The sequence below is a fragment of the Psittacula echo genome (genome assembly GCF_963264785.1).
Source record: "Psittacula echo genome assembly, chromosome: 4".
In the NCBI taxonomy this organism is placed as follows: Eukaryota; Metazoa; Chordata; class Aves; order Psittaciformes; family Psittacidae; genus Psittacula; species Psittacula echo.
The window spans coordinates 110,644,711-110,658,927 of NC_137738.1; the positions used below are offsets into that span (position 1 = coordinate 110,644,711).

At 43.8% G+C, this 14,217-nt stretch overlaps 2 protein-coding genes across 4 annotated transcripts in view; both read left to right on the plus strand.

The window, feature by feature from the left end:
• The first annotated feature begins 2,471 nt into the window (after positions 1–2,471).
• CRLS1 (cardiolipin synthase 1) lies at positions 2,472–9,492 on the plus strand. 3 transcript variants are annotated; one of them, XR_013956646.1, is made up of 8 exons: positions 2,472–2,941; positions 3,257–3,394; positions 3,970–4,099; positions 4,583–4,668; positions 5,390–5,458; positions 5,796–5,887; positions 8,282–8,456; positions 9,325–9,492. XR_013956646.1 is itself a non-coding variant. In XM_080616212.1 (7 exons), the coding sequence occupies exons 1-7, from the start codon at positions 2,624–2,626 to the stop codon at positions 8,379–8,381; spliced, it is 933 nt and encodes a 310-aa protein (XP_080472338.1). In that variant the 5' UTR covers positions 2,472–2,623; the 3' UTR covers positions 8,382–9,488. The 3 variants fall into 3 exon arrangements, 2 of the variants coding, with proteins under 2 accessions (XP_080472338.1, XP_080472339.1); XM_080616212.1 differs by having other exon boundaries at positions 8,282–9,488; XM_080616213.1 differs by having other exon boundaries at positions 2,474–2,941; positions 7,745–9,475.
• A 130-nt stretch (positions 9,493–9,622) lies between these two features.
• The window catches only part of COMMD1 (copper metabolism domain containing 1), a gene marked incomplete at its 3' end in the record, with an annotated part of 85,425 nt that continues 80,830 nt past the window's right edge, over positions 9,623–14,217 (plus strand). Inside the window, exon 1 of the mRNA XM_080616214.1 lies at positions 9,623–9,838. Within this exon, the coding sequence (XP_080472340.1) occupies positions 9,644–9,838 (195 nt within the window). The 5' untranslated portion in view covers positions 9,623–9,643. The remainder of the gene's footprint in view (positions 9,839–14,217) is intronic.

Consider the following 14,217-nt stretch of genomic DNA (forward strand, 5'->3'; position numbering starts at 1 on the left):
AGTGCAAAACTTTTAGAGACCTAATCATTGCACCTGTAATGGACTTGATGGCCCTGCAGCAATAAAGCACACTGAGCTGCAGCCTAGCACAGCAGTCAAGGTATTGCTGGCACTGTTGCTCACTGAGGTGTGAGATCACCTTTCAGAAACTAAGGGTGCCCACAGGGTGCTGTAGGACAGACACCTGGCGTTGCTGCTTGACACATCTTAGGTCTGCTTGAGGATATGAGACTGGGTGAGACCAGCACATGCTTCATCATCCATGAGGAAGGGGGAGTGTGTTTTGTATTGACATGATTGCAGTACCGTAACAGATTTTACTTCTACAAGAAACATTGGACCCACAACATCCTCTTTCATGAGAACACGGGAGTTATATTTTTAGCACTGTAGTTCATTAGAAGAATTTTAAATATGGGAATATTGCCCAAAAGTTGGGAACCTTCATGTTGAGACAATACAGTTTTGTCACTCCTAAGAAATGCTGCCTTACTGAAACTGACCTGATTTTGTTTGGTAGCTCTGTATTTGTTGCTCTTTGTAGATGATATTTTCATTTGAAATGTAAGTCTGATATAAGAAAATATCGTTATTACCCTATTTAATTTGTAAAATGGCATTTGGCTTTTATTTATGTCTTTCATTAAACTTTATGTATGAGAAATCTGTGTTTTGTTTAAGTGTTACCCAGTGATAGTGAATGCTGGTGTAGGTGATATCGGGGTAGACTCCACAACTCGTTAAAGTTGTAAAGTAGGTATGCTTTATTCAGTGCTGAGACGCATGGGGCATCGCTCCTCCAAAGGTATGCGTGCCTCAGTGTTGTTCTCCTTCATATTTATACATATTCCTGAGGTTACGCAACACACCTATACATATTCATGTCCTATCCCCGCTTCGTATTATAATGACGTAAAAGGTCCTTGCTTGCATAGTGTCTCCTGGAGGTTGTGGGCGAGGGTCTCAAGATGAAGTAAACGAGTCTTCCTTGAACTCTTCACCTTCAGTCGTCGCGCGTGTTCCCTGGTGTTTAGTCACTGTCCAAACCGCAAAGCTGATTTCAGCTGGTTTAGGTGGCCAGAGAACAGGAACTGAGTTACTGTTCCTTCCTCTTATCAATGGCCTTGATCCTCCCACCTGTTCCAGCAAGCACAGTAAGTGTTGAGCAGCATTTGTTGAGTAAGCATGAGTAAGCACTAACATGTTAAGCAAGTGGCTTAACCCTAACCTCCCTGTACATTGGTTAACCCGTCACATCATAGGTGTTAATGGCCATTACGTCATAGGAATGTGCTATTTATATTTGTGCCATGGAAATATAAATAACATTTATTATTATTTATGCCCCATCCCCAGCAGTGCTCAAGGCCAGGCTGGATGGGGCCTTGAGCACCTCGTATAGTGGAAGGTTCAAGGTCCCTTCCAACTCAAACCATTCTGTGATTTTTATGACATCTATATAACATAAATAATGTGTCTTCCACAAGAGTAAAGTGCTGAACGTTTCCTGACTTATTAAATCAGAATCATGGTCTAGTGCAATAAATGGCAGCTGAGCAGCTTTCAGTATAAGAAGCCTCCCGGATGGCAGCACAATGCTTAGCCACTCTTCTGCTTCTGTTCATCAGCAAACTTGCTGATGGTGCAGCCCTTCCCAGTGCTCAGATCACGTTCAACTCCTGCCTTCACCCTCCACATGTCTAAAAGGGAAAAAAGCAAATACATCTACCTGATGTGGCAGAAGGGTTAATAAATTAACAAAGTCACACACATTTTAGCTGCTTTTTCTAGATTGAGGCAGCTGTGGAAGAGGTAAATATCCTACATGCCACTGGGTTTTAAGAACCTCCATTTGTTTTACTGACTGCTGCGTGTATCTAATGCTGATTAAACAGCTGGGACTCAAACTTTACCTGGGTGATAAACTCATGCCAGAACTATGACCACCACCACTGCCTCTTACCGGCAGGGAGGGCGGGCAGGCAGGCAGGCGCAGGTCTCAGAAGCAAATCAATGGCTGCACTTGGAAAAGTAAACTCTTCTTCCTCCTTGAGCTAAAGTAAACGTGGGTGAGGGAGGCCGAAGAGTGAGCACAAGAAACTATTTGGTTCCTTTGAGAAGCTTCTTACGATAAAGCAAACTTTCTCCTTCATCCCCTTATAGAACAGCTGGAGCACAACGCCGCCCGTCGTGACGAGGAGCGGTGTGATCCCGGGCAGCCGCCCGCCATGCCGCCATGGACGCCGCCGCCCGCTCCCAGGGGCCCCCAGGGGACAGCTATAACCAGCGGGTAGGTCCTTAAACGGCGAAAACCCCGTTTTCTCCTCACTTCTTCCCGCTTCTCCTCACAGCTGCGATTTACCAACTGAGCCGGTCCGCCCCCCGCGAGAGGCAGCCTGCCGTAAAGTGCGCGGTGCAGCGGCACAGGCACTGCCGTAAAGCGCCGCAAAAAGTCGCGCGCTCCTCTCCCAGCCGCACACGCACAGCCCGCGGCTCGTCTCCTGTCCCCGAGCCCCCGCACGGCTGCCGGGGCGGCGGATGGCGCCGGCGGCGGGAGGCCGCTCGCTGCCGCGGGCAGGGCCGCAGTTCGCCTAGGCTCCGCGGGCAGGCTCCACCCCGCACCATGCTGGCCGCCGCTTGGCTGGGCAGGGGGTTCTGGGGGCTTCTCCGCGGCGCGGGGCGGAGGGGGCCGGGCGGCGGCGGAAGGCCTCTGGTCAGCCGGCTCGGGGCAGCGGCGGTGGAGGGGCGCGGCGGCCGCCGCCATGGCAACAGCGGAGTGTTCTGCTGGGCGGCGGGCAGCGGGGCTCCGGCGGGGTGGTGGCGGCAGCCCCAGCGGCTGCTGCGGGAGCCCGCCGCCGCCTGGCGCCTCCTCAGCGGCGGCGCCGCCGCCCCATCGGACCCCCCTCAGGAGCGGCGTGCGGCGGGGCGCTACGCCGAGCTGGTACGTGACACGGTGGGGAGAGGCGTGGGGCGGCCCGGGGCGGGGAGCGCTCGTAACCCCGGTGCTGGTGGGAACGGGTGGGTTTGCCCAGAGTTGGAGCCTCGGGAGGGCTCTGTGGGTCTTTGTCCGCGGCGCATTGTCGCTCTGGAGGCTGGGTTAATGTTCAGTAGCTCAGGAACGTGTCCATGTGTCTTGCGCAAACAGCACACAAAGGTTGGTTTAACTTAAAGTATGTGTTTGCCTTGATTAATCGTGTTACGTGCCAAATCGAGGTTTGCCTTCCTGGCCTGAAGTTTTTGCTTTCTTGTTTTACAGTATGAAAACCCCTGGACCATCCCAAACATACTGTCAATGGCAAGAATGGGTTTGGCGCCAGTTTTGGGCTATTTGATTGTTGAAGAAAACTTCAGTGTTGCGTTGGGTGTCTTTGTTTTGGCTGGTGTTACGGATTTGGTATGTGTGCATCAGCTTGGGAATGCTGTGGGGATAGTGATGGGTTATGGGGATCCAATGGGCATGCACTGAAATTGATACTCCAATACAGATTTGGTTTTATGCTATATATGCCCTTGGCAACATTGTGAAGGGAGCTGGCAGGTGCCTGAAGGGGTCTTAATGCTGTTGGAGCACGGGGAATGAGTATCAGAGTTCCCTGACCCAGCCTCAAGTGGGCATTCTCCAGTCAGTGCTTATGCATTGGTTGTCTGTTACTGTGTGCAGGTGTCCCAGGTCCACCCATCGTAACAATAATTGTGTGAATTTTAAGAGCATCAGTCACTCTTTTTTCCTTTTTCTTCTTTTTTTAAAAAATATTATTTGATAATCAGAATTCAATATGTTCAGCGGCTTCCAGAATCTGGAATGCAGTATGAAAAAAAACCATAAAATATCAGCTAAACGGTGTCATATTTCATCTTAAGCTAGCTGTATTATGTGAAGTCATTCATGAAGTATCTCTGTATACAGCCTATATAAGCTATTTTTATTCTTAGTTTTCTAACAAAAACGTTGACCTTTGTTTTTCCCAGTTGGATGGATTTATTGCACGGAACTGGGCTAATCAGAAATCAGCTTTGGGAAGTGCTCTTGATCCTCTGGCTGATAAAATTCTCATCAGTGTGCTCTATGTAAGCCTGACCTGTACAAATCTTATCCCAGGTGAGAAAACATCAATTGCATGTACTGTATAAGGTAAAGAAGGTGATTTCACATGTAGTAATATTTCTGGTGTTTCTGGTAGGAAAACTATGGCTTGGAACTCTTACTTTGTCAGTTGCACTTGGTTATTTGCTCTGATTAAATACTTAACACACATCACAGAAAGCACGTGCTGCCATATCCAAAACCAACTAGTATATGCTGCCATATCCAAAACCAACTAGTATATACTGCCATTTTCAAGTGTATTTCTTTAAAGCAATAATAGTGAGTAGCTATATCAGAAATTTTCTCATGGACTGGATTGTTTTAAGTCTTCAGATTAAACTCAGAAGTCATGGTAAAAACCTTCAGTCACGCATAAAACTTGTTCAGAAGCATTTGAGAGCGGTTATCCTCTTGCTTCGTGCTTTGTTCGCTTTTTGGTTTGGTTTTAATCATGGACATGATTTTTCACTAGATCCTATTGGCTTGGTTTTTCAGTTCCCCTTACTTCCATGATTATTCTGAGGGATGTAGCGCTCATTGCTGCTGGTTTTTATGTGCGATACAAAACTCTTTCTCCACCGGTAAGTGTATAGTCTTAAACAAAATTGTAGGAATATGTAGCCATTGTATTTTGATTAAACCTTCTGTAATGGGTTTAAACTAAAGCAGGGGAAGTTCAGGTTGGATGTAAAGAAGTTCTTTACTGTGAGGGTGGTGAGGCACTGGAGCAGGTTGTGCAAAGAAGTGAATGGTCCATCCCTGGCAGTGTTCAAAGGCCAGGTTGGACAGAGCCTTGGGCAATGTGGTCTCATGTGAGGCATCCCTGCCCAAGGCAGGCGTTGAAACTAGATGACCTTAAGGTCCTTTCCAACCCAAACCATTCTACAATTCAATGATTTTTGCAACTATAAAAATATGAGTAAGCCTTCAACAAAGTTGTAACCAGAAAAGATTTTAATCTTGAGACTTGATGGTGACTTAAAACTTGGGTTTTTAACCTAAGATGTGGTGGTGTGCTTATTCTTTCACCAGATAGATTTATAAGCAGAGCAGTATTTCATAAAGTAGGTTTCGTCAAGATGAATCAGAGCTACTGATTTTTTTTCGTGTGTATGATGTGTAATAAATCATATAAAATTTATTTTTACATTTTTCCTATACATGCTATGTAGTAAATCATGTAAGAGCAATAGCAGTATAATCTTTAATGCTACAATTGACTTTTCTGTGTTGTGTGAAGAGGTATATCAAATTGAATGTACTAAATTGACTTCTTTTTCCCCTCTTTTTCTCATCCAACAGAGAACACTCAGTAGATATTTTAACCCCTGTTACGCTACTGCCCAATTAAAACCGACATTCATTAGTAAGGTAAGAGTAGTAACTAACTCCGCAGTACTTGGAGTGGTGTGCAGTTTGGAGGGAGGGGGCTGAGTCCTACTACCCCTGAGTGCAGTTTCAAAATAGTGCCAACCAATTTGAAGGCAGTTTACATCCTGAAAGGTTTTCAGCTATGCTCTATCAGAGTGCATGCTAATTTTGAGTATGTATAGTGTATAGTTCAGTTGAGTATATAACTCACTAAAAGAGGCTCCTAAATAAATTTTCTGTGTATAGACTAATACTTAAACCAGTAATAAAAGTGTCTATATTCTTTGCATAGTACATATGTTCATTTTGGTCACATTTCCTATTTTTCTTTTATCAGATGAACACAGCAGTTCAGCTAATTTTGGTGGCAGCTTCTTTAGCAGCTCCTGTTTTCAATTATGTGGACAGCATATATCTACAGACATTATGGTAACTTATCTCTTCACTTGTTTTTGGTTTTGTTGTTTTTTTTGATAATTTAATGTACTCTTAAACAAACAGGTAATTGAGATTAATCTAATTGTGTGGCACAAAAAAAACCTATGCAGAGATGATGTAATAGACACATATGCCTGAATTTTTTACACTTTTATTCTTGAAAGCACAGGAGCTAGGTATTTATTGGTATTTAATTTACTGTACAAGCAAAAAGTAGTCAAACGATGCTAGTTAGGATCCAGGAATAAGAGCTGAGAAACAAGTCTTCAGAATAGGCAGAATTCAGATTAATAGAAAAGAAGGGAGTGGGAAGAAAGGCTGTATGGATTTTTTATTTATTCATGCCATAGGTGTCCTTGAAGAAATAACTTTCATGTCAGTAAAATAGATGGGAAATGGTTTTGCTTTATGTTATACCTGCTACCTTGAAATACAGGTTTCTGAAGCCTATTTGAAAAGCACCTGAAGAAATCTGTGATTCCTGCTAGAGTATAGGAAGGAAGGGGAAGGATGGAATGAAAACAGGCAAACAGGAGTGTAACTCCTTAAATAGTGGCTGTTCCTTTCACTGTCATTGGAGGTGTGAGCTGTACCGGAAGCTGAACTGTAGCTGAGGGCAGGTGTTACAAGTGCAGTTATTTCCCCTGAGCAGTTCTGTAAGAGATCAGGACAAAGAGGCTGAACAGCAGAATTACTAAGTAACTTAGTTTAAAGTAGTAGAAAATCCAGTGTTACTTGTATTATTTTTGGGGGGAGGGAGAGACACTCAAAAAACCCCACAAAACCAAAACAAACCTAAAAGCTTTTAAGGAACTAGGGACCTTGATCTTGACAGTCAATGTAGTTTTTCATCCTTTTGAAAGCCCAAAACTAGAATTGCATCTGTGAAAGATGCTTGCTTTGCTGCTTGTCTGGGACTCTTGAGTGAGTTACGACATCTTCGTTTTGGTCAAATTTCTTATTTTGCTTTTATTGATGAATACAGAGGTTCAGCTAATTTTGGTGTCAGCTTCTTTAGCATCTCCTGGTTTTGGCAAGCTGTGGCTGCCCCATCCCTGGCAGTGTTGAAGGCCAGGTTGAACGGGGCTTTGAGCAACTAGTGGAAGGTGTCCCTGCCCATGGTAAGGGGGTTTAAACCAGATGATCCCTAAGGTCCCTTCCAACCCAAACCGTTGTACAATTCTATTGTGTGAGTAATGAAGAAATGCTGGGTGTAACTCACCAGGGTCTTCTATAAACACACCCTCAAAAATTACTTGGATGAGTTGGCCAAGGGAGAGCAGTGGTAATGGAGGGGTAGGACTGTAGCAGTGGCTCTCACCTGAATGGTGTCAGCCTTTGACACAGAGGAGCACTGCTAATTTAGAAATATAGGTGGTTATTACCCAGCGTCTGAGAAGGGAACAAAAGAGGCTGAAGCCAAAATTTGTGCTTTAGCTTTGGAACTTGGTAAAATGAGAAATGCCAGTCCTGTGTGGTTTGAATGTTCCCCTTTTATACTACCAGTGTATAATATCTCCCATCAGACAGTTCTCAAGTTGGTAAAAATTAATGTAGGCTACAAATATTGAATCTCTTGTCTTCCTTTCTCTGTGACAAGGGCTAATATGGTAAAATCTTGTCTCCTATGCAATTACACTGAAACATTCTACTTTGCAGTACATGGCAGTTCCTTTGTTTATCTAATCCTCCACTTAAAACTGAATTTCAGTATGTTAACTGTAAAACCTATTTCTGTCGGACATAGCCCTTGACTGTGTAGTGAAAAATAGTGGTGAGCTTGAAAATGACACTTTCTTATTATTGTACTTGGACTCAAATGACTTACAGGAACTATTTTCCCCAAAGGTGCGTCACGGCTTTCACGACGGTAACATCTGCGTACAGTTATTACCACTATGGCCGAAAAACAGTTCAGGTGATAAATAACAAATGAAGTTCTCCTGAAAGGACAGGCTCTTGGCACTACTGGGTGCTGTACTGCCAAAGGGGGTTATATTGCAACTGAATTTTGGATCAAGAACTCTTTTTTTCTACTTAAAACCATGGCATCGCAATGGAGTGAAGATTGAACATGTACTGTATATATATAGACTTTCCAATGTATTTTTTATTTGTTTAAAAATAGAGTTGTTTACAAAATAAATAAATAATATCCTTAAAGACACAGGTTACTGATTGATGCCACGTGCATTCTGAATAATTTTATACTCTTTTTGAAGTCAAAATATGCACCTTTCACCAGCTTTCTTGCCATCTTCACACAAGACACTGAGTAGGCCGAGATCTGAGAAGAAAAGGCAGTTATAAGAACAGATTTGTCTTTGTACCTCAGCCTAAGTCACTAAACCAGCATTGCTCATTATGGTGTCCATCACCCTGCAGCAGAGGAAAGCACCTCATCGGGGAACAGTATCTTCAGAGATCTAAACCAGAGGGATGGAAATCTTACTTCATATTCTGTGGTGATATGGGCACGCCATGAAGAGTTACTACCCTGCCCCCTTTTTCAAGGAGAGCAACCATGAACTGTACGGAGAAGAGCATTGCTCCCAGAAAGGTCGGCTGTGCAGTAAGGAGTCTGTACTCAGATGGAGTTATGTTTCTCATGCTATATATTAATTTCTAGTCATTGAAAGGAACTGCTGTGTCTCCAGATTCTTTAAAGCTTTTAACGATGCTGTTTAAATACTGCTGTAGATAGAAAAGGGACATTTTAAGTATTGTCCAAATGAATGGAGAGAGTGGAGAATGGAGAAACTGTTAGCTGCACATACTGTTACATCTTTAATTTTCCTGTTTCTCTAGCTTGAAGATTCCCTCAGGCCAGGACAGCTTGCACTTGTTCTTTGCCTATTCTCTACTTACAAAAAGATACAGAATAAAGAACTAGGCAGAACAGATCATGTTGATCATAAACCTATGTTTTATATTTTTGAGCAATGTGATATTTCTTGTATGTCAAAAAAGTGTAACTATGAAGGGCTTAAATAATTGAAATCAGGTGGTGATACCACTGATAAATGATACTAGCAGAAGACAATTTGCTGTAGACTTGAAAGCACACAGTCTCTTTTGTGACTGCACATGCTTGTATGTACAAAGCATTTTAATATTTTTTATATTTAAACTTGTATAGAATGGTGCACAGAGAAAACACTTGATATTTGTTAGTACCTTTTTCTTAACTGTCCCCGTGTTTTGTGGCCAACCCTGCCTCTTACAGCAAAAGGATAGAGAGCAAAGCTGATGGAAGCTTCCTTAAACTACCTGAGTGTTCAGTAAAATGGAGTACTTGAAGAATCAGCATAGAAGAAAAATGCATTGTACCCAGTTGTGTCATTCCTGTTTGGTTCTGGTTAATGGGATTGGGGTTTAAGTGGGGTTTTTGTTGTGTTGAGGTTTTTTTTTTCCTGTTTTAATCACAGAGACCTTTGGAACATTGCATGGCATTGTCAGGGAATGGAATACTGGTCGGTGGAGGCTCCATGTTGGTGTGTGTTATTACACTTTGTTGAAATAAATTCCATGTACTCGGTGCGACGTGCCTAAATACTAGTGTTAAATAAAATTAGTCTGAATGGCAGAGCCGCTGCATTTTCCATTTGCGTGTTGAGTACTCGGTGATTACAATTACCTTGCTAAGGGCACGATGCGCCTCACCGCGAAGAGAAGACTTGGTACAGCGGCGGGGGCTGTCCCTGCGCGGCCGCCGTACTCGCGGGCGGTGTCTCAGCCCTCCTCACGATGGCGGCGCCGGAGCCGTCTCAGCCGCCGTCCGAGGGCTCGAAGCCGCTGAGCGCGCTCCTCAGCGGCATCGCCCAGTCCGCCTACTACGGCAACGCGGACATCACGGAGGAGCTGCTGCGCGGGCAGCTCTACCCCGAGACGGCGCCGGAGGAGTTCCGCGCCCTGCGCGCCAAGATGGGCGGCCTCCTCCAGGTACCGGCTGCGGGCGGCGCGGCTCTGAAGGGAGGGAACCCCGGTCGGAGGGGCTCCTCCGCACAGGGACCAGTATCCTTTCCCGCGGTGCGGCTCTGGCTGCAGCCGGGGCCGTGGGTGCTGCCGCGGGGTGAAGCCGGTCGCCCTCAGTAGCGGGTGAAGCCTTTGGCTCCGTCCCTTCCCTCGCATGCCCTGCTGAGCTCCCGGTGTCGTGGAGGCGTCTCCTCAGAAGCAGGCCAGCGCGCTGTGAGGGTAAAGGTAGCCCTTGGGTTTATGCTTATGGAAGTACCAGTACTTGAGAACTTCCTGCGAGGATCTGCTGTTCAAAACACGTATTTCTTACAAGAAAACTGCGGTTTAGGAGAAGCAGCACCAATTAGGAAGCACGCAAACAGATTTCTCTTTATGTGTAAGAAAGGAAAGTATTTTTCCCTGGAAGGGATGTTTTCCCTCTGTGTACCGAGGGAACAGCGCGGTGTAGTTCCCGCAGCTCAGTGTGGCACAGGGAGCCTCCAGCTAACAAATACTTGAGTGGCCGCTGCCACCTGGTGGTAAATCCTCGGATGTTCGCAGGTTGTATCAGCCTGGCAGGTTTTTGGGGAGGAAAAAGTGTATCTGAACGCAGTAGCGTAGTTTTGGCTGGGTAATTTTTTACGCCCAAGCCAGGGCATTTAGCAGCGAGCTTTCCCTTTATAAAGTGTCATATTTTGCTTACAAGTAAAGCAACATGCTTGCCTGCTTTGCTTTCTCTGTCTCTGCACGTTATTTTTACTATATGCTCTTTGTGTTGCCGAAGGTCGTCTTTTGAATTACTGTAAAGAATCCTCAGGATTACCTTGTGTTAGTCTATATGATGGAAAAAATGTTGGAAAATTTAAAAGGAATTGGCTTTTCTTGCTTTTATCTTTGTTCTTATTTGTTACAAGGTCAAAAGTAAGCGAGTGTGCCTTTTAAAAGAAAAATCACTATAAAGTGTCTTCAACCCCTCACCCCCTTTTATTGCTGCCTTGTTCTCAGGAATCAGTGTGTTAGTGCAGACATGCAGGTTAGCCCAGCAGATGAAGTTAACTGCTGCTTTAAATGACCAGTAATTCAATGCAGTGTCACAACATTCAGCAGAGAATGCAGCTTAGTCTCTCATCGTTAGGGTGTGCCCACAGCGCTGTTAGCAGCAGTCTCCCTGTTTGTGGCAGGTAAGGAACTGCATGTGTGAAATGTGCCACTTTAATTTGATATTTGGTTACTGTCACACATGCCTGCAAACAGCCTCTGTGGTGGGCAGAGCAGTCAGATCTGGTGTGTATTCTGCAAGATGCAGTATGCCAGTTGGGAAGTATGTTATGGCCAAAATGAGGGGGTTTGGCCCTTTTGCCCCATCTCACGTTTTGACAACTGCTGTGCTTTCTGGACTGCCCTGTGAGGTAACAGTTTTCTGTCAGATTATTGAATAACTCAAAGGGAGGAAGAGAAAGAGAACTGATGCAAAGTTCCCGAGTTTGAATTGTCTTGTGACAAAGATCTGATGAGCATCAGAGATGATGGGACAACTGGAACTGCACAGCCAGGAGTAAAGGGGAGCAAGAAGCAAGATCATAGAATCATAGAATAGTTTGGGTTGTAAGAGACCTTAAAGCTCATCCAGTTCCAACTCCCCTGCCACAGGCACTGACGCCTTCCACTAGACCAGGTTGCTCCAAGCCCCGTCCAACTTAGCCTTGAATGCTGTCAGGGATTGGGCAGCCACAGCTTCTCTGGGCAACCTGTGACAGTGTCTTACCACCCTCATGTAAAGAATTTCTTCCTAATATCTGACCTACATCTCCCCTCTGTCAGTTTTAAACCATTCCCTCTTGTCCTATGCCTACATGCCCTAATGTAATGGTCCATTAATTGTGCCATTTTAATTGTGTGTAATGGGCACAAGTTACTCCTGGGGAGATTCGGGTTGCAGACCAGAGGAAAATTGTTCATAATGAGGCCCATCAGCCATTGGAATGGCTTCCCCAGGGAAGTGGTGGGTTCCCCAGTACTGGATGCTTTTAAGATGCAGCTGGACAGGGTGCTGGGCACAGCAGTCTAGATCATGCTTTGCCAGGAAGTGTTGGACCAGATGGTCCTTGATGTCTCTTCCAACCTGGGATTCTAGGGTTCTCCCCATGTATTCTATCTGATACTTCAATGCTTTGTTGTAGATTCCTAATCAATTCTTTATTCATTTTTTGGGTTAATTGTAAAAATCAGTTTCTTTGCTAAATCTCCCTAAGCCAAATTTTACTGTGTCATTCATTCTCCACTGTGCTGGTAGTAATTTTTTAGACCTGATAGATATACCTTTTTCCTCACCTGTTTTTCTTGGTGCTTTTTTTTGAGGTGCCTTTGACTTACCTCTGAGATGTGGGGCAGATAAGAAACACAATTAGTATTTTTCTAGTTATTTCAGTGCAGTACTGCAGTATAGTAACTTTAGATGAATAATAACTTCATGTGAATGATCTCCAAACTATACAGCTTTGTTTTTCTGCTTGAAGAAGTGAGTAGCTCTTTAGCCATCACTGAAATGTCACAGCTGCTCAGCCAATGTGGTGTGTTTGAGGCCAAAAGAAAAGACAGTGCCACATTTGCAGGAAATAGCTAGAGAAATTTAGGTTTCAAATACAGCTCTTATTCAAGCACTGTTGAGCTGTCATGTTCTGGAGATAACATTAATTCAGGCCCCAGAAAACACAGATGATTCAAAGTATTCATTATTTTCCCATTTCTGTAACATAGACATATAGCTTAGGAGGATGGCAATATGTTGGGGAGAGAATATCACATTCCCTGTGTGCTGCTTTAAGAACCAAACCTGGTAACAGTTGTGGTCTTCAGGGTCATGCCTTCCAACATAAGTTCGTATTCATAAATAACAAAGCATCATCTCACTGTTGTCAGGTTCGTCTCATGGTCTTTATCGCTACCACTTTTCTCATCTTGTGAATGAAATTCCTGGGATATAACCAAAGTTTATATAGTTCAACACACTTTAAAGTTGAAGTTCTGAGCTAAGCAATACACCAACTACATTGTACAGACACAACTTCATGTCAAGTGTTGTGGATTGGGTGACTTAAAGGATGTAACACTTAATTCCTGTGGATATTTTCAGGACCTCTGTTCTAGAGCATCCTAAAAAAACCTCTTGGCTTTCTGGTCAGTTTGAGGGCCCTTCCTCTTTCACACCTCTTAGTTTGTGAGGGAAAGGTTGATATTAGTATTGTGCTTTGAAAGTAGGGAAGCTTAAACTTATTTTCCTCTTCCTCCATCTACCTAGTAGGAAAAACCATTGTCCTAGCTATTATTTTTGATACCTCCTTTTTAGTTCTTACAGAAAGCCTAGAAATCTCTGCCTCTTGCATAAACTGACTCTTCTGAAGCTATGACACAGAGGTCACACAGATACAGTGTGAGCTGTTCTCTTTTGTTTGAATGATGTACAGGGAGAGAGCAATCTTGGCCCTACAAGATTCTTAACCAAATCTTCAAGTAACTGAGAACTACCACACGCGTACTTGCATGCTTTAGAGAGTTGCCTGGAACACTTTTAGTATCTCTGTGAATTTAACTATGCGGAAGGTGCCGTTATATTGTATTTGTTGACAACAGCAAACTTCAAAAGTGTTCCTCTGTGCTTATAACATCTTAGTATTTGGACACACATCTTGGATGCTGGAGGAGCAAGCTCCACTCAGAGATCTGTTTTGTCCCTTCTTTGTCAATTGTCATGTGAGTTTCTGAGCAAATTTATTCCAAGTCTTGATATTTAATTCATTGTGAAAGATCTGAATGATTAAAATGTTTGTGTTTCCTTTCTGTGGTTTTATTTTTTTGTTCCTCTTCTGGATAGTTTAGGAAGGGGAGCAAATAGCAGAAATAGACAATTGAAAGTCAGAGTACTTGTTTAAGCAGCCATTTTCCTTGTGTGCAGTGATCTTGTCTGAACTTCAGAAGGCAACAGGTAGCTTTTCTATCTCCATTGATGATAATACCTGATTGCACCAAATACATTCTTTCAGGAGGCAGCCATGCTGTTTGGTTTCAAATACCTCCTTTAGAAGCCCAGGTCCTTTGTATGGCCAATCTAGAAAGAATTCGACGTCTTGTACTGTGTTCTGTTGAATTTAAAGGGAATGTAAGCACCTAAATTGAATGAGATGAATAATGCCTTCTGCCTGTCTCTTGAGGATTTTTTTCTCTGATACCCATCTTCTTGATGGTTAGAAGCAGAGGCATTCATTACCCTTGTGAATTAATTGCTGTAGTACTTCATGTCTTCTAAGTAGTGATCATAAATCTGTACTATAAATCAACCACTTAGTTGTATTAGAGATGAGTATAAACAA